The sequence below is a fragment of the Aythya ferina genome, assembly GCF_964211825.1.
Source record: "Aythya ferina genome assembly, contig: HAP1_SCAFFOLD_1341, whole genome shotgun sequence".
Taxonomy (NCBI): Eukaryota; Metazoa; Chordata; class Aves; order Anseriformes; family Anatidae; genus Aythya; species Aythya ferina.
The window spans coordinates 1-17,436 of NW_028180745.1; the positions used below are offsets into that span (position 1 = coordinate 1).

The window sequence follows — 17,436 nt, forward strand, 5'->3', positions numbered from 1 at the left end:
GACCCCCCCCCTCCATTCCTCACCCCCCCCCGATGGCTTTGGGGGGTCCCCACTGACCCCCCCAGCACCCCCTATAAGGGGGGGGGGGGAGAAATTGCAAGGCCTTGGAGGGGGGGGGGGGGGGGGGGCAGCGATGTGACCGGGCCCCCCCCCGGCGTCTGCAGCACCGGGGGGGGGTGGGGGGGGGGCACTGGCGGTGCCCTCCTGCCCCAGGGGGGGGCTCTGCTGCCCCCCCCCGGCACCCACCATGCCCACGACCCCCCCCCGAGCCCTGAAGCAGCCCCAGGCCGTTAAAGGGCAGTAGGGGGGGGGGGGGGGGGAGAAATTTTATAGGGGGGGGGGTGGGGGGGGGTTGTGACCCCCCCCCGGCACCCTTAGGGTGGCAGCGGGGGCCCGGTGCCCCCCCCGCGGCCAGAAAATGCCCTTGGTGGACTTCTTCTGCGAGACCTGCGCCAAGCCCTGGCTCGTGGGCTGGTGGGACCAGGTAAGGGCTTTTTTTTTTGGGGGGGGGCTTTGACTTTGTCCCCCCCCCCCGAAAAAAAAAAATTAAAAAAAAAAAAAAAAAAAATTATCCCCATTTGGACCCCCCCCGGGGGCAGCTTCAGAAAGTGGGGAGGGGGCAGACAAATGAGTGGGGGGGGGATTTTTGGGGAGGGGGGGGGATTTTTTTTTCGGGGGGGGGATATTTTTTTACGGGGGGGGGTTTCTGGAGTGGGGGGGGCATGTTGAGGTTTGGGGGGGGTGCTCTGTGTGTGCCCCCCCCCCCCCCCAGGTGTTTTGTGGCTTGGGGAGGGCCGTGGAGTTGGCAGAGCCGTGATGAAGTCGTCGGGGGGGGGGGGGGGGCACCTCGCTGACCCCCCCCCTTGGTCCCCCCCCCCCCAAAAAAAAATACCCGGGTGGGGATGGGGCAGTTGCTATGGAGACTGCGGTCGCCATGGAGACCGGGCGGAGCGCTCTGATTGGCTGCGGGGAGGGATGCAGGAGGATGCTCCCCCCCCCTATAAATTGGGGGGGGGGGGCTGTTTTTTTTTTTTTGGGGGGGGGTGCTGGGGGTGTGGGGGCTGTGTTCACCCCCCCCCCCAGCCGAAATGTGGCTTCCTACAAAGTTGGGGGGGGGGAGGGGGCGCCTCAAGTTTTTTTTTTTTTTTGGGGGGGGGTGGGGGGGTCTTTGGTAAATTCGGGGGGGGGGGGCTGGGGATGTGTGTGCCCCCCCCCCCCCAAGGGGCCTCGCAGCCGGGCACCGGAGGGATGAGTCACGGTGGGGGGGGGGGCGGGGGGGGCGCATCCGGGCCCCCGCTCAAGGACAGCCAGGACTCATTTGGGGGGGAGGGCACAAAATAGGGGGGGGGGGGTCCCAAAACCCCCCCCCAGTGTCAAAATGGGGGTGAGGGGGGGGCAACGCTGCCGTGGGGGGGGTCCCTGTGGTCTCCATCCCTGCCCCCCCCCAGGGGGTGCCCACCTTGCACCCCCCCACGCTGCAGGGGTGAGTGTGGGACTGGCTGTTTGTTTTTTTTTTTTGGGGGGGGGACGCCGTGGGACCCCCCTCCCGTTGACTTCTGTCCCCCCCCTCCCCAATTTTTGTGCCCCCCCCCCCCACAGTTCAAGAGGATGCTGAACCGGGAGCTGACGCACCTCTCCGAGATGAGCCGCTCGGGCAACCAGGTGTCCGAGTACATCGCCAGCACCTTCCTGGGTGAGACCCCCCCCCCCAAAAAAGACCCCCCCCAAAAAAAGACACAACCCCCCCCCCAAAAAAAAAAGACCCCCCAGGACCCCAGCACACGCCCCTTGTGCCTGCAGCCTTGAAACGCGCGCTGGTTGCATCGCAATCCCTTGCACACACACCCCCTGCACATGCATCTCTCTGCACTCTCCTTGCATGTGCATCCCTTGCACATGCATCCCTTAAATGCACATCCCTTGAATGTGCATCCTTTGCACATGCATCCCTTAAACACACATCCCTTGCACGTGCATCCTTTGCACATGCATCCCTTAAATGCAGTCCCTTGCATGTGCATCCCTTGCACATGCATCCCTTCCTTGCACATGCATCCCTTGCACATGCATCCCTTAAATGCACATTCCTTGAATGTGCATCCTTTGCACATGTATCCTTTAAACACACATCCCTTGCACGTGCATCCTTTAAATGCAATCCCTTGCATGTGCATCCCTTGCACATACATCCCTTAAACACACATCCCGTGCACATGCATCCCGTAAATGCACATTCCTTGCATGTGCATCCCTTGCACATGTATCCTTTAAACACACATCCCTTGCACGTGCATCCTTTACACATGCATCCCTTAAATGCAGTCCCTTGCATGTGCATCCCTTGCACATGCATCCTTTAAATGCACATCCCTTGCACATGCATCCCTTGCACGTGCGTCCTTTAAATGCAATCCCTTTCACGTGCATCTTTTGCACATGCATCCTATAAACACACATCCCTTGCACGTGCATCCTTTGCACATGCATCCCTTAAATGCAGTCCCTTGCATGTGCATCCCTTGCACATTCATCCTTTAAACACACATCCCTTGCACATGCATCCCTTCCTTGCACATGCATCCCTTGCACATGCATCCCTTGAATGCACATCCCTTGCATGTGCACCCCTTGCACATGCATCCCTTGCACATGCATCCCTTAAATACAGTCCCTTGCATGTTCATCCCTTGCTCATGCATCCTTTAAATGCATGTTCCTTGCACATGCATCCCTTGCACATGCATCCTTTAAATGCAATCCCTTGTACATGCATCCCTTGCACATGCATCCCTTTGCACATGTATCCCTTAAATGCACGTCCCTTGCATGTGCATCCCTTGCACATGCATCCTTTGCACATGCATCTCTTAAATGCAATCCGTTACGTGTGCATCATTTGCACATTCATCCTTTAAATGCAGATCTCTTTCACATGCATCCCTTGCACATGCATCCTTTAAATGCAATCCCTTGCACATGCATCCCTTGCACAGGCATCCCTTAAATACACATCCTTTGCACACGTTTCCCTTAAATGTGCATCCCTTAAGTGCACATCCCTTAAGTGTACATCCCTTGTACACATGGCCCTTAAATGCATGTCCCTTGTACACTCACCCCTTAAATGCACGTCCCTTGCACACACACCCCTTCAATGCACGCCTCTTAAATGCACGCCTCTTAAATGCACATCCCTTAAATGCACGTCCATTGCACAAGCATCCCTTAAATGCCCTCTCCTTAAATGCACATCCCTTGCACACACACCCCTTAAATGCACCACCCCTAGGTGCACCCCCCCTAAATGCACCCCCCCACTTGCACGCCCCCCCAGACAAGCAGACGGAGGTGGAGATCCCATCGCCCACCCCCAAGGAGCGGGAGAAGAAGAGGCGCCAGCAGCCCATGTGCCACATCAGCGGGGTGAAGAAGCTGCCCCACGGCTGCAGCCTCACCAACTGCAGCATCCCTCGCTTCGGCGTCAAATCCGACCAGGAGGAGCTGCTCGGCAAGGTACCGTGATCTAAGGGGGGGGGGCAGCGGGGATTTTTTGGGGGGGGTGGGAGCGGGGGGCACCCCGCCGGACCCACGGCTTTTTGCTCCAGGAGCTGGACAACCTCAACAAGTGGGGGCTGAACATTTTCCGCGTCTCCGAGTACTCCAACAACCGCTCGCTCAGCTGCATCATGTACACCATCTTCCAGGTAGCAGCCACTTGGTTTTGTTTTTTTTTTTTTTTATTATTATTATTATTTTTACTTTGGGGAGGGGATTTTATGCTCGGATCCTGCCCCCCCCTTGCCCCAAATCCTCGGGGTGTAGGAACGGGAGCTGGTGAAGACCTTTAAGATCCCGGTGGACACGCTGCTGACCTACACGCTGACGCTGGAGGACCACTACCACGCCGACGTCGCCTACCACAACAGCCTGCACGCCGCCGACGTCATGCAGTCCACGCACGTCCTGCTCTCCACGCCCGCCCTCGACGTGAGCCCCGGGGCGGGGGGGTCTCTCGGGTTTGGGGGGTCTGGAGGTGCCGTAGGGTCCAAGCAGCGGGGTGCCGGCGCGGTCCCGAGGCGGCACGGTCCCCAAGATGTTGGGTTTTTTTGAGCTGCCACGGCCCCAAGGTGTCCCCAAACGGGGGGCTGCTGAGATGCTGGGGTCCCCAAATGCCACGGTCCCAAGACGCCGTTGTCCCCAAGGTGTTGGGGTCTCGAGGTGTTGAGGGGTCCAGCTGTGGAGCTCCTGGGGTGCCGGGGTCCCCGGGTGCCACGCTCCCAAGGGGTTTGGTGCTCCCAGACTCCAGGGTCCCCAAATGCCCCCAGCTGCAAGATTCCACAGCCCCCAGATTTGGGGCTCCTGAGGTTGTGGGGTCCCTAAACACCATGCTCCCAAGGCAGCGGGGTCCCCAGATTGTGGGGTCCCCAAATGCCACGGTCTCCAGATGCCGGGGTCCCCAGATGTTGGGCTCCTGATGTGCCAGGCTCCCCAGCCACTGCAATCTCTGCGTGCTGGGGTCCCTAGATATTGGGATCCCTAAATATTGGGGTCCCTAGATAGCAGAGTCCATAAGTATCAGGGTTCCTAAATATCAGGGTCCCTAGATATCAGGGTCCCTAAATGTCAGGGTCCCTAGATATCAGGGTCCCTAGGTATTGGAGTCCCTAAATATCAGGGTCCCTAAATATTGGGGTCCCTAAATATCAGGGTCCCTAGATAGCAGGGTCCATAAGTATTGGGGTCCCTAAATGTCAGGGTCCCTAGATATCAGGGTCCCAAAATATCAGGGTCCCTAGATATTGGGGTCCCTAGATAGCACAGTCCATAAGTATCAGGGTCCCTAGATATCAGGGTCCCTAAATATTGGGGTCCCTAAATATCGGGGTCCCTAGATATCGGGATCCCTAAATATCAGGGTCCCTAGATATTGGGGTCCCTAAATATCGGGGTCTGCAAACATTGGGGGGGTGGCACCGCGCTGAGCGTGCCGCTGCCGCAGGCGGTGTTCACCGACCTGGAGATCCTGGCGGCTCTCTTCGCCGCCGCCATCCACGATGTCGACCACCCCGGCGTCTCCAACCAGTTCCTCATCAACACCAGTGAGTGCTGGGGGCCGGGGGGGGGCCTTGCACGTGCACATCGCCTCGCACGCGCAGGGTCTTGCACGCCAGCATCGTCTTGCACACCTGCATCACCTTGCACGCTTGCATCCTCTGGCGTATGCCCGCTGTCTTGCACACACTGCTGCCTTGCACGCCATCCTGCACGTGCACGGTGTTGCACATGGGCATCGTCTTGCACACATGCATCGCATGCGCGTGTCGTCTTGCACATGCAAACTGCCCTGCACGTTCATGATCTTGCACGCGCATCGCCTTGCACAATTGCACTGAGATCGACCCTGCCTTGCACAACGCTGCTCCGTGCACGGCGTCCTGCACGTGCACGGCGTCTTGCACACCCGTGTCGTCTTGCACACCTGCATCACCTTGCACAACGTGTGTCACCTTGCGCGTGCAAATCGTCTTGCACGTGCGTGGTCTTGCCGTTCACCTTGCACCCCCCTTGGCCGCGTGCATCTTCTTGCACAAGAAGCATCTTGCACTGCGTGCGCCACCTGCGTGCGCGCGTTGTGCACGCCCAGCCTTGCACGTGGGGCGTGCAAAGGGCCGGGAGGGGGGGGTTATCCTCACCCCCCCGCTGTCCCCCCCCACCTCCCTGCAGATTCGGAGCTGGCGCTGATGTACAACGACGAGTCGGTGCTGGAGAACCACCACCTGGCCGTGGGCTTCAAGCTGCTGCAGGAGGAGAACTGCGACATCTTCCAGAACCTCAGCAAGCGGCAGCGCCAGACCCTGCGCAAGATGGTCATCGACATGGTAGGGCCCCCCCGAGCCCCCCCCGGGGCCGGCGCGCCCCCCGCCCCCTGACCCCGTCCCTGCAGGTCCTGGCCACCGACATGTCCAAGCACATGAGCCTCTTGGCCGACCTCAAGACCATGGTGGAGACCAAGAAGGTGACGAGCTCCGGGGTGCTGCTGCTGGACAACTACACGGACAGGATACAGGTGTGGGATGGGGTTGGGGGGGGTAATTTTTTAATTTGGGGGGGGTCTGGGGGAGCTGACGTGGAGCACCCTTAGGTGCTGCGGAACATGGTGCACTGCGCCGACCTGAGCAACCCCACCAAGCCGCTGGAGCTGTACCGGCAGTGGACCGACCGCATCATGGAGGAGTTCTTCAGGCAGGGCGACAAGGAGCGGGAGCGGGGCATGGAGATCAGCCCCATGTGCGACAAGCACACCGCCTCCGTGGAGAAGTCCCAGGTGGGTGGGTGGCAGGGGGACGCGCCGCGTCACCCCGGCTGGGTGGCCCCGTGTGGTTGGGTGTGGGGCTGTGGGTGGTGGGTGGGGACGGGGAGCTGTGGTGTCACCCCGAATGGGTGTCTCTTCATGGTTGGACGTGGCCATGGGTGTTGGGTGGGGACAAGAACCATTGGATGGGGATAGGGACCCATGGTGTCACCCCAGTTGGGTGTCCCCTCCTGGTTGGACATGGCCGTGGACATTGGATGGGGACAAGAACCATTGGATGGGGACAGAGACCCATGGTGTCACTCCAGTTGGGTGTCCCCTCGTGGTTGGACATGGCCATGGACACTGGATGGGGATAGGGAGCCGCTGGATGGGGACAGGGACCAGTGGTGTCACCCCAAATGGGTGTCTCTTCATGGTTGGACGTGGCCATGGATGTTGGGTGGGGACAAGAACCATTGGATGGGGACAGGGACCCATGGTGTCATCCCAAATGGGTGTCCCCTCGTGGTTGGACATGGCCGTGGATGTTGGATGGGGACAGGAACCTGTGGTGTCACCCCAGCTGGGTGGCCCCGTGTGGCTGGACGTGGCAAGGGGTGTTGGATGGGGACAGGGAGCTGTGGTGTCACCCCAACTGGGTATCTCGTTGTGGTTGGACAAGGCTGTGGCTGTTGGATGGGGACAGGGAGCTGTGGTGTCACCCCCAGTTGGGTGTCTCTTCATGGTTGGACATGGCCATGGGTGTTGTGTGGGGACACAAACCCATGGTGTCACCTCAACTGGGTGTCCCCTCATCGTCACTAATGGCTATAGACGTTGTGTGGGGACACGAACCCATGGTGTCACCCCAACTGGGTGTCCCCTCGTGGTCACACATGGCTATGGACGTTGTGTGGGGACACGAACCCGTGGTGTCACCCCAACTGGGTGTCCCCTCGTGATCGGACATGGCCATGGGTGTTGTGTGGGGACAGGGCCCCGTGGTGTCACCCACCTGGGCGTCCCCTCACGGTCACACACCACCACGGCCGCCAAACGAGAGCAGGCCCCGCGTTACCCCCACACCCCCTCCTCCCCCCGTAACCCCCCATCACCTCCCAAACACCCCCTGCCCGCCCATCCCCATGACCTTTGGGTCCCCAAGGGTGGCCCCTTGACCCCCCCCCGTTACGGTGTCCCCCCCCCCTAGGTGGGCTTCATCGACTACATCGTGCACCCGCTGTGGGAGACGTGGGCCGACCTGGTGCACCCCGACGCCCAGGACATCCTGGACACCTTGGAGGACAACCGGGACTGGTACCACAGCATGATCCCCCAAAGCCCCTCGCCCCCCCCCGAAGACCCCCCCGGCCCCCACCCCGGCCCTGAACGCTTCCACTTCGAGCTGACGCTGGAGGAAGAGGGCGAGGGCCCCCCCAGCGCCCCCCCGGGGGACGAGGACAAGGACAATGACGGGACCTCGAGGGACGAGGCGGCCCAGGACTGGTGACCCCCCCCCCCACCTCTCAAAGACCCCCCCCCCCTCTTTAATCAACGTGGGTTTATTTCTGGGGGGGGGGGGCTCCCTCCGCTCGAGCAGAACTCGGATTTGGGTTGATTTGATTTGGTTTTCACGGGTTTGGTTCGGGTGGGGGGGGGTTGGGGTGGGGGTGTGGGGGGGGATTTTTATTGTATTTTTTAAAAAAAATTTGCAAAAGACAAAAAAAAAAAAAAAAAGCCCCCCCCCACCCCCACCCCGGGAAAAGAAACAAAAAAAAAGGGAACACGCACGTGCCCCCCCCCCAAAAAAAATCAATCACCCAAAAAGCCATTTTTCTGGAGGTTGGGGGGGGGGGCAGAGCCAGCCCAGGGGGGGTCCTGGGGAGGGGGGGGGGGGACAGTTTTCCCCAAAAATTTGGGGCGCGTTTCCCCCCCCCCCAAAGTCTTCCGCTCGCTCCTCCTTTTGCACAGGGACCCCCGGGGGAGTGAGAAGGAATTTGCCCCCCCCCCCCCACAAAGCCATTTTGGGGGTGTGGGGGGGGGACAGCCCTCGGGGGGGGGGGGGAAGGAAGGCACTTTGGTGCCCCCCCCTCCCCGGCACCCCCAAACCCACTGGGGTCTGTGCAGGGCGAGGGTCCAGGCCATCACGGGGTGCTGGGGGGGTGCCCCCCCCCAAAAAAAAATCCCCAATAGAGGTGAAGCAATAACAAGGTGCCCCCCCCAGGTCCGGGGGGGGGCAGACCCCAAGCAGACAGCCCGGGGGGGGGGTTTGGGGAGGGGGGGGCACCATTTCTGCACACAGTACTGTAGCATCGGGGCTGCGTCGCCCATATATATTTTTTTTTTGGGGGGGGCGAGCTGGGTGCAATGGTGCTGGGGGGGGTTGGGGGGTGCAGCCCCCCCCTCCCACACACTTTTTTTTTTTTTTTTTTGGGGGGGGGGGGGACACGCGCAGAGCTTTTATTTTTGTACGCGGGGCGTTGCTGTACATACTGTGAATAGCTGGGCCGCGAGGGGGGGGGGCGAAACCCCCCCCACCCCCAAAAAAAATCCCCTGAGACCCCCCCTGGGGTCTCCAGCAGCCGGATTTCCCCCCCCCCAACCATTTCCCTACGCCCCCTTCTCCTGTGTCCCCCCCCCCAAAAAAAAAACACCACCGGCTGCAATGAGCTCAAATAAAGAGAAGGGAGCGTGCCGGGGGGGGCTGTGCTTTTATTTGGGGGGGGGCAATTTTTTTTTTGGGGGGGGGGTAATTTGGGGAGGGGGGGCAGAGTGTGGTTGAATGGGGTCGGGGGGGGGGTCCCATAGGTTTATAGGGGGTCCCAGAGGTTGGCCCAGATATTGGTTGGGGGGGGGGGGCTATGGCCATGGGGGGGGTCCCACAGGCTGGGGGGGGGGCAAAAACTTGGGGGGGGGGCCACACAAACCGGGCTTGGTATTGGGGGGGGGGGTCCCATAGCTCACCCCTATAGGCCCCTATAGGAGTTGGGGGGTCCTCCAGCATAGAGGGGGGATCCCACAGCCACGGGGGGGTCCCTACGGCCAAGGGGGGGTCCCCAAGCCACGGGGGGGGTCCCCAGACCCCGTTGGGGGGGTCCCAGGACCCCCAAGACCTCCCGCACCATAGAGAGGAGGCCTCCGGGGCGGCTAGAAGGGCCCCGTGGGCGCCACTTCCGGGTTGTGGTGGGAGGGGGGGCGGCGCATGCGCAGCAGAGGCCCCGCCCCCCCCGGTTCAAAACTGCCAGCGCGCGCAGCTCCGGTAACGGGGGGGGGTGTCGGAATTGAGGGGGGGGGGAGGGGTCCTTAAAGCCCCCCCAGGGTGGAAACGGGGCCTGGGGGGGGCTGGGAGGGGGGTAGTTAATGGGGGGGGGGGGGCAGTTAATGAGGGGGGGGCGAGGGGGGAGGTTTGGGGCCGGTCGGAGCCCCCCCCACCGAGAAAATGGAGGCCTGAGCCCCCCCCCCCAAAAAAAAATCCCTCAGCCCCTGCCCCCCCCCCCCCCCCCAAAGGCCGGTCACTGCCCCCCCCAGCCTCTGTGCCCCCCCCTCTAAACCCCAAATCCCCCCCCCTCAGCCCCTCACCCCTTTGTTGTGTCCCCCCCCCCCCCCAAAAAAAAACTCACCCTGTGCCCCCCCCGGACCTGTCAGTGCCCCCCCCCAATTTTACACCCCCCCCTTAACCCCCAAATCCCCCCCCAGCCCCTCTCCCTCTCCCCCCCAGTCCCTGTTACCCTCCCCACCCCCGTCCTTAACCCCCAAATCCCCCCCCAAACCTCACCCTGTGCCCCCCCCGGACCTCTCACTGCCCCCCCCCAATTTTACACCCCCCTTTTAACCCCCCCTTAACCCCCAAATCCCCCCCAGCCTCTCACCCTCTCCCCCAAACCCTCCCCGTGCCCTCCCCACCCCCCTCCTTTACCCCCCAAACCCCCCCAAAACCTCCCCAAAACCCCCCCAAACCCTTTCTAACCCCTCACTTTCCCCCCCCAGATTTCCAGGCCCCTTTTTTTTTTGCCCCCCCCGGACCCCCCCGCCCCGACCATGCTGAGCGAGCGGCTGCAGGAGCTGGAGGAGGTGAGCAAGGAGCTGCTCAAGGTGCTGCTGGAGGACTGGGCCGGCGCCCGCCTGCGCCGCAGCCTGGACAAACGCCGCCGAGCCGAGGACAAGCTGCTGGCCACCCAGGCCACCGCCGCCCAAACGGTCACGGGTGGGTGTCCCCCTGCCCCCCCCGGCTTGATTTTTGTCCCCGTGTCCCCCCCTTTTTTGTCCCCGTCACGTTTTGCCTCGGTGTGGTCGCAGAGCTGGCGGCGGCGGAGGAGGCGGTGGCGCGGAGCCTCCTGGAGCGCCAGCAGGAGCTGCAGCGGGGCCGCCGGCGGCTGCGGGAGCTGGAGGAGGAGGTGGAGAGGGCGCGGGAGGCCGGCGCCACGCTGCAGGCCACCAACAAATATCCTTTCAGGCAAAAATCCCACAAAACACCCCAAAATCCCAACCGTATCCCACCTCCCGGGCACCCTCGAGCCACGACGGGGCTGCCCCTCGTCTTTTCTCCCCATGCTCCTCACGCATTTTACCCTCCAGGCATCCTCGTAGCCCTCCTTTCTCCCCCCCCAGCCTGATAATTTTATCATTTTATCATTTTATCATTTTCTGCCTTTTTTTTTCCACGCTGTGGCACCCAGAGCAGGACGATGCCTTCCCTCGGGCGCACCCTCCCACCCCCTTCACCTCCCAGCCACGCGTCCCGTGGTGCTCGTTACACTTCACACCCCCCCCCAGCCCGTTATTTATTTACCCAACCCCGTGCAGGGCGTAAACCCTACAGAAATCTCCGCTGAAATCCCCCAAAACTCCCCTCGCCCCCCCAAAAACTCCCTCACCCCACCAGATGGTCGAGCTCGGCGTGAAAAGGAAATTAAATTCCCCGAGCGCAGCCGGTGCTGATATTAAAACCCTTTGCGCTGTGAATGGTGACCGTGGGGTCTTTTTGGGGTCGTGGGGGGGTTTTTTGGGCCCCCCCCGCACCCTTTTTATCTTCCTTCACCGCCCCCACCGCCCTGCGGCAGGAGCTGGAGGAGCTGCGGGGCCAAAGCCGGCGGCTGGAGGAGGGCGGCGAGCAGGAGGCCGAGGCCGTGCCCTCTGCTGCGTGAGTAGGGCCCCCCCCCCAGCTGCCTGTTTGGGGGGTTCCCAGACCCCGTTTCTTCCCCTGGGGGGGGGGGGGGAGACCCTCACCCTTTTTTCCCCCCCCGCAGCTACGTCACGCAGCTCTACTACAAAATCAGCCGCATCGACTGGGACTACGAGGCCGAGCCGGCGCGGATCAAAGGCAGTGAGTGCCCCCGGCCCCCCCCCACGAGGCACCCGGTGCCCCCCACCCCGTCATCACCCCTTTTTTTTTTTCCTTCCTCCCCCCCCCACAAGTCCACTACGGCCCCGACATCGCCCAGCCCATCGACATCGACGGCCGCCAGCACTCACGCTGCTTCGTCAGCGACTACTTGTGGAGCCTGGTGCCGACGGCGTGGTGAGCCCTTGGCCTGGCTCACTTTGGCTCAATTTGGGTCAGTTCGGCTCAATTTGGGTCAGTTTGGCTCGGTTTGGGTCAGTTTGGCTCGGTTTGGGTCAGTTTGGCTCAGTTTGGGTCAGTTTGGCTCAGTTTGGGTCACTTTGGCTCAATTTGGGTCACTTTGGCTCAATTTGGTTTGTTTTGGCTCAGTTTGGGTCACTTTGGCTCAATTTGGGTCACTTTGGCTCAATTTGGGTCACTTTGGCTCAGTTTGGGTCACTTTGGCTCAGTTTGGGTCACTTTAGCTCAATTTGGTTTGGTTTGGCTCAGTTTGGGTCACTTTGGCTCAGTTTGGGTCACTTTGGCTCAATTTGGGTCACTTTGGCTCAGTTTGGGTCACTTTGGCTCAGTTTGGGTCACTTTGGCTCAGTTTGGTTTGTTTTGGCTCCCTTTGGCGCGGCACAGCTCGGTTTGGTGCCACCCTAATTGCAAAGGTATTTTTTTTTTTTAATTCCTGTAACAACGGGGGGGGGGGGGGAGGCAAAAGGGGAGGGGAAATGGGGGAAAAAAAAAAAAAAAAGGGGATTTTGGAAATCATTAAAACCAGTCCATCCGTCTGGAAACGCGGCACGAGGCTGTCCAGGAGCTCCAAGGGGGATTTTTTAGGGTGGCGGGGGGGGGGTCGCCCCGCAAGCCTCTCCAGCTCTCCCCGGTGCCGCTCAGTCCGAAATCGCGGGGCTGCCGCCGTGGGGAATAAAACGGAGTTGGGGGGGGGAGAAAAAAGGCTCCTGCTGCGTGTGTGTGTGTGTCCCCCCCTCGGTGGGTGCCGCGGCACGCAGCCCGTCCCCCACGGCGGCTCCGGGGCTAGCAGGGACACTCGTGGCTCTCGCCGGCCTTGCGCTCGCCCTGCTTGCAGGGCTCCATGGTGATGGCCACCCCGACCCCGCTGCGCCCCGACGTCATCCGCGTCACCTCCGTCCACGCGTCCTCGGCCGGCTCGTAGCACTCCACCGAATCCAGGAAGGTGTGGCCGTCGTAACCACCTGCACCCCCCCCAAAAAAAAAAAAACACCAAAATAAAGGATTTGAACCACTCAAGGATCTTTTTTCACACCCCCCCCGAACCCCCCCGGGACCTACCCAGCACGTAGATCTTGCCCTGGTAGACGGTGACGCCGAGGGCGCTGCGGCGGTGCCGCATGGGGGCCACGAAGCTCCAGCTGTCGGTCTCCACGTCGTAGCGCTCGGTGCTGTTGAGCTGGTCGGTGCCGTCGTACCCCCCCATGGCGTAAATGCAGTTGTTGAGGGCGCACACCCCTGCCCGGGATGAGAAATGAAGTTTTTTTGGGTGTTTTTTATTTTTTTTTGGGACCCTGAAGCGCCACGTCCCGGGTGCGCAAATTCCCCGCTCTCGGCCCCAGCTCCTTCCCCAGGCCCTCGTTGGGAAGAATTCCGCCCTGATTTCACCAAAATGCCCCCAATTTCAGCCCCGTGCCCCATCAAAAAGCCGTAACCCTTATCCCAGAACCCCCATCTCCCAACAAAGACCCCCCCCACCTTCCCTGCAGTCCCTTTGGGGCTCTGACAGCCGTCCCCCTGCCCCCCCAGCCCCTTCTTTTCTTCCCCTAAACCCTTCTTTTTTTGCCCCAAACCCTTCCTTTCAGGCTGCCCCCCCCCCCCCAGAAGTCCCCCCCTCACCCCAGGACCCCCCCAGCCGCCCCCTTGGGGCTACGGCAGCCGTCCCCCTGCCCCCCAGCCCCTTCCTTCCCCCCCTACCCCCCCAAAAAATCCCATCCTCAACCCCATGCCCCCCCTTGAGACTCTGACAGCCATCCCCCTGCCCCCCCAGCCCCTTCCTTCCCACCCTACCCCCCCCAAAAATCCCCCCCCTCACCCTGGAACCCCCCCAGCCCACCCCTTGGGGCTCCGACAGCCATCCCCCTGCCCCCCCAGCCCCTTCTTTTCTTCCCCCAGCCCCTTCCTTCCCCCCCTACCCCCCCAAAAATCCCATCCTCACCCCGTGCCCCCCCCCCTTGGGGCCCCCCCAGCCCCTCCTTTCCACCCTACCCCCCAAAAAATCCTCCCCCTCACCCTGGAACCCCCCTGGCCCTCACCTTGGGGCTCCGAGAGCCATCCCCCTGCCCCCCCCAGCCCCTTCCTTCCCCCCCTACCCCCCAAAAATCCCATCCTCAACCCCGTGCCCCCCCCCTTGAGGCTCCGAGAGCCACCCCCCTGCCCCCCCAGCCCCTTCTTTTCATCCCCCAACCCCTTCCTTCCCACCCTACCCCCCCAAAAATCCCCCCCCTCACCCCAGAACTCCCCCAGCACCCCCCTTGGGGCTCCGAGAGCCATCCCCCTGCCCCCCCAGCCCCTTCCTTCCCCCCTTACCCCCCCAAAAATCCCATCCTCACCCCGTTTCCCCCCCCCCCATCGCCCCCCCCCATCTCACCGGCCCCGCTGCGGATGCTGGCCATGGGGGCGATGGCTCTCCAGGCGTCCCTCTCGGGGTGGTAGCACTCGGCCGAGCGCAGCCGGGCCGTGCCGTCGAACCCCCCCACGGCGTAAAGCAGCCGGTTCAGCACCGCCACCCCCACCCCGATGCGACGCGTCAGCATGGGGGCCACCAGCTGCCACTCGTCCCGCTCCGGTTCATACCTGGGGGGGGGGCACACGCATGTAACAGGGGTAAATCCCCCCCCCAGCAAAGCTCCTGGTGGGGCTCTTGTGTTATTGGACCCAGGGCAGATCCTCTTCCCCCCCCCGGAAAGTTCCTTGTCCCTTTCCAGGGCAGCTTCTTGTGACCCCCCAGGACAAATCCTTTTGCCCCTCCAAGGCAGCTCCTTGCGCCCCCCCAGGGCAGCTCCTTGCGCCCCCCCAGACAGATTCTTGCCCCCCCCAGGAGAGATCCTTGCCCCAGCCCCCCCAGGGCAGCTCCTTTTCCCCCTCCTCCCGGGGCAGCTCCTTTTGCCCCCCCAGGGCAGCTCCTTGTACCCCCCCAGACAGATTCTTACCCCCCCCAGGGCAGCTCCTTTTGCCCCCCCAGGACACCTCCTTCCCCCCACCCAAACAAACCCTCACCCCACCCCCCAGCACCAAACCCTTACCCCCCCCTACACCCTCCATCCCCTATTAACACCCCCACCACCCCATTAACCCCCCCACACCCCATTAACCCCCCCTCCACCCCATTAACCCCCACACACACCCCATTAACACCCCCACACCCCCATTAACCCCCACCACCACCCCATTAACCCCCACCACCACCCCATTAACCCCCCCTCCACCCCATTAACCCACCACACACACCCCATTAACCCCCCCACCACCCCATTAACCCCACCACCACCCCATTAACCATCCCATTAACTCCCCCACCACCCCACTAACCACCCCATTAACCCCCCCCCCACCCCATTAACCATCCCATTAACCCCCCACACACCCCATTAACCCCCCCACCACCCCATTAACCCCCCCTACACCCCATTAATCCCCCCCCACCCCATTAACCACCCCATTAACCCCCCCACCCCATTAACCCCTCCCCAAACCCCATTAACCCCCCCTACCACCCCATTACCCCCCCCACACCCCTTTAACCCCCCCCACACCCCATTAACCCCACCACCACCCCATTAACCACCCCATTAACCCCCCACCCCCCCCATTAACGCCCCCACCACCCCATTAACCACCCCATTAACCCCCACCACCACCCCATTAACCCCACCACACCCCCATTAACCCCCCCCACCACCCCATTAACCCCCACCACCACCCCATTACCCCCCCCACACCCCTTTAACCCCCCCCACACCCCATTAACCCCACCACCACCCCATTAACCACCCCATTAACCCCCACCACCACCCCAATAACCCCCCCCACCCCATTAACCACCTCATTAACCCCACCACCACCCCATTAACCACCCCATTAATCCCCCCACCACCCCATTAACCATCCCATTAACCCCCCCACACCCCATTAACCCCCCCACCACCCCATTAACCCCTCACACCCCATTAACCACCCCATTAACCCTCCCTACCATCCCATTAACCCCCCCACACCCCATTAACCCCCACCACCACCCCATTAACCCCTCCCCAAACCCCATTAACCCCCACCACCACCCCATTAACCCCCACACACCCCATTAACCACCCCATTAACCCCCCCACCACCCCATTAACCCCCCCACCCCACTAACCCCCCCATTAACCCCCCCCACACATTAACCCCCCCCACACCCCCATTAACCCCCCCCACACCACCTATTAACCCCCCCACCACCCCATTACCCCCCCACACACCCCATTAACCACCCCATTAACCCCCCCACACCCCATTAACCCCCTCCCCACCCCATTAACCCCCCCCACCACCCCAATAACCCCCCCACCACCCCATTAACCACCTCATTAACCCCCCCACACCCCATTAACCACCCCATTACCCCCCCCCAACACCCCATTAACCCCCCCACCACCCCATTAACCACCTCATTAACCCCCCCACACCCCATTAACCACCCCATTACCCCCCCCAACACCCCATTAACCCCCCCACCACCCCATTAACCCCCCCACCACCCCATTAACCACCCCCATTAACCACCCCATTAACCCCCACCACCACCCCATTACCCCCCCCACACCCAATTAACCCCCCCACACCCCATTAACCCCCCCCAACCCCTCACCTCTCCACGCTGCTGTGGTGCACGCAGCCGTGCGACCCCCCCACGGCGTAGATCATGCCGTCGATCACCCCCACCCCGATGCGGTTGCGGGGGACGCTCATGGGGGCGCAGGGCGACCAGCGGTTGGTCATGGGGTTGTAGCAATCGATGGCGGCCGAGTCGGTGTTGCCGTCGGGCGAATTATTCCTCCCCCCGACGGCGTAAAACAACCCCCCCACCACGCAACCCCCCAACCCGCTGCGGGGCACCTGCAGGTCGGCCAACCTGACCCAAGAACCGTCGCGGGGGTTGAAAGCCTCCAGGTAGCCCAAAGATTGCCGGTAGTAGCCACCGGCCGTGTAGATCAACTGGCCGACTTTGGGAGCCCGGCCGGGGAGGACCTGGGTGGGTTTGTGGAGGGTGAGGTCTTGGAAAATCTGCGCCAGGTAATCCTTGCAGCGGGCGTCGGAGCGCAGCAGCTCGCATTTTTGGAGCTGCAGCTGGAGGAAGTGCGGGGTGAGCGCGTGGCAGCGCACGGCGCGCAGCAGCGCCTGGACGTAAGGGCGCCGGTGCTCGCAGTCGTACTGCACCCAGTTGATGCAGGCGTGGAACACCTCCGACTCGCAGCGCACGTTCAGCTCGTCCCGGCTGATCAGAGTGGCCAGCTGGCAGTGGGAGAGGTTGAAGAATTCCTCCTGCTTCGAGACCTTGGAGGGGGGGGGGGAAAAAAAAAAAGCGGTGACCCCCCCCCCCGTTCTGCCGTACCCGCGCCGTGTGTGGCTCGCCGGGGTCCCCGATAAATGGCCCCGACAGACGCGGAGCCTGGTCCTGTCCCACAGAGACCCCCCCATCAAGGGTCCTCGCGTCCCCCAGTCCTGTGGGGGGTCTCCCCACACCCCCCCCCAGGACCCCCCCCAGCCCCTCCCAACCCCCCCCACAAGTCTCTTGGGGTTC

At 62.2% G+C, this 17,436-nt stretch overlaps 3 protein-coding genes across 3 annotated transcripts; 2 read left to right on the forward strand and 1 right to left on the reverse strand.

Moving 5' to 3' along the window:
• The first annotated feature begins 343 nt into the window (after positions 1-343).
• LOC311429545 (3',5'-cyclic-AMP phosphodiesterase 4B-like) lies at positions 344-8,625 on the forward strand. Its single transcript, XM_084540633.1, has 10 exons — positions 344-484; positions 1,600-1,693; positions 3,335-3,513; positions 3,606-3,704; positions 3,823-3,987; positions 5,000-5,099; positions 5,725-5,879; positions 5,945-6,067; positions 6,143-6,325; positions 7,506-8,625. The coding sequence occupies exons 1-10, from the start codon at positions 419-421 to the stop codon at positions 7,803-7,805; spliced, it is 1,464 nt and encodes a 487-aa protein (XP_084396759.1). The 5' UTR covers positions 344-418; the 3' UTR covers positions 7,806-8,625.
• Positions 8,626-9,528: 903 nt separating this feature from the next.
• On the forward strand, positions 9,529-12,420 carry SPC24 (SPC24 component of NDC80 kinetochore complex). The gene is made up of 6 exons (XM_084540634.1): positions 9,529-9,554; positions 10,283-10,499; positions 10,592-10,736; positions 11,343-11,435; positions 11,542-11,618; positions 11,711-12,420. The coding sequence occupies exons 2-6, from the start codon at positions 10,334-10,336 to the stop codon at positions 11,815-11,817; spliced, it is 588 nt and encodes a 195-aa protein (XP_084396760.1). The 5' UTR covers positions 9,529-9,554; positions 10,283-10,333; the 3' UTR covers positions 11,818-12,420.
• LOC311429544 (uncharacterized protein) lies at positions 12,403-17,333 on the reverse strand (the record flags this gene model as incomplete). The annotated part of the gene is made up of 4 exons (XM_084540632.1): positions 12,403-12,838; positions 12,936-13,112; positions 14,245-14,450; positions 16,504-17,333. 4 exons carry the CDS (start codon positions 17,331-17,333, stop codon positions 12,660-12,662), a joined length of 1,392 nt encoding a protein of 463 aa, XP_084396758.1. The 3' UTR covers positions 12,403-12,659.
• Between the last annotated feature and the right edge of the window lie 103 nt (positions 17,334-17,436).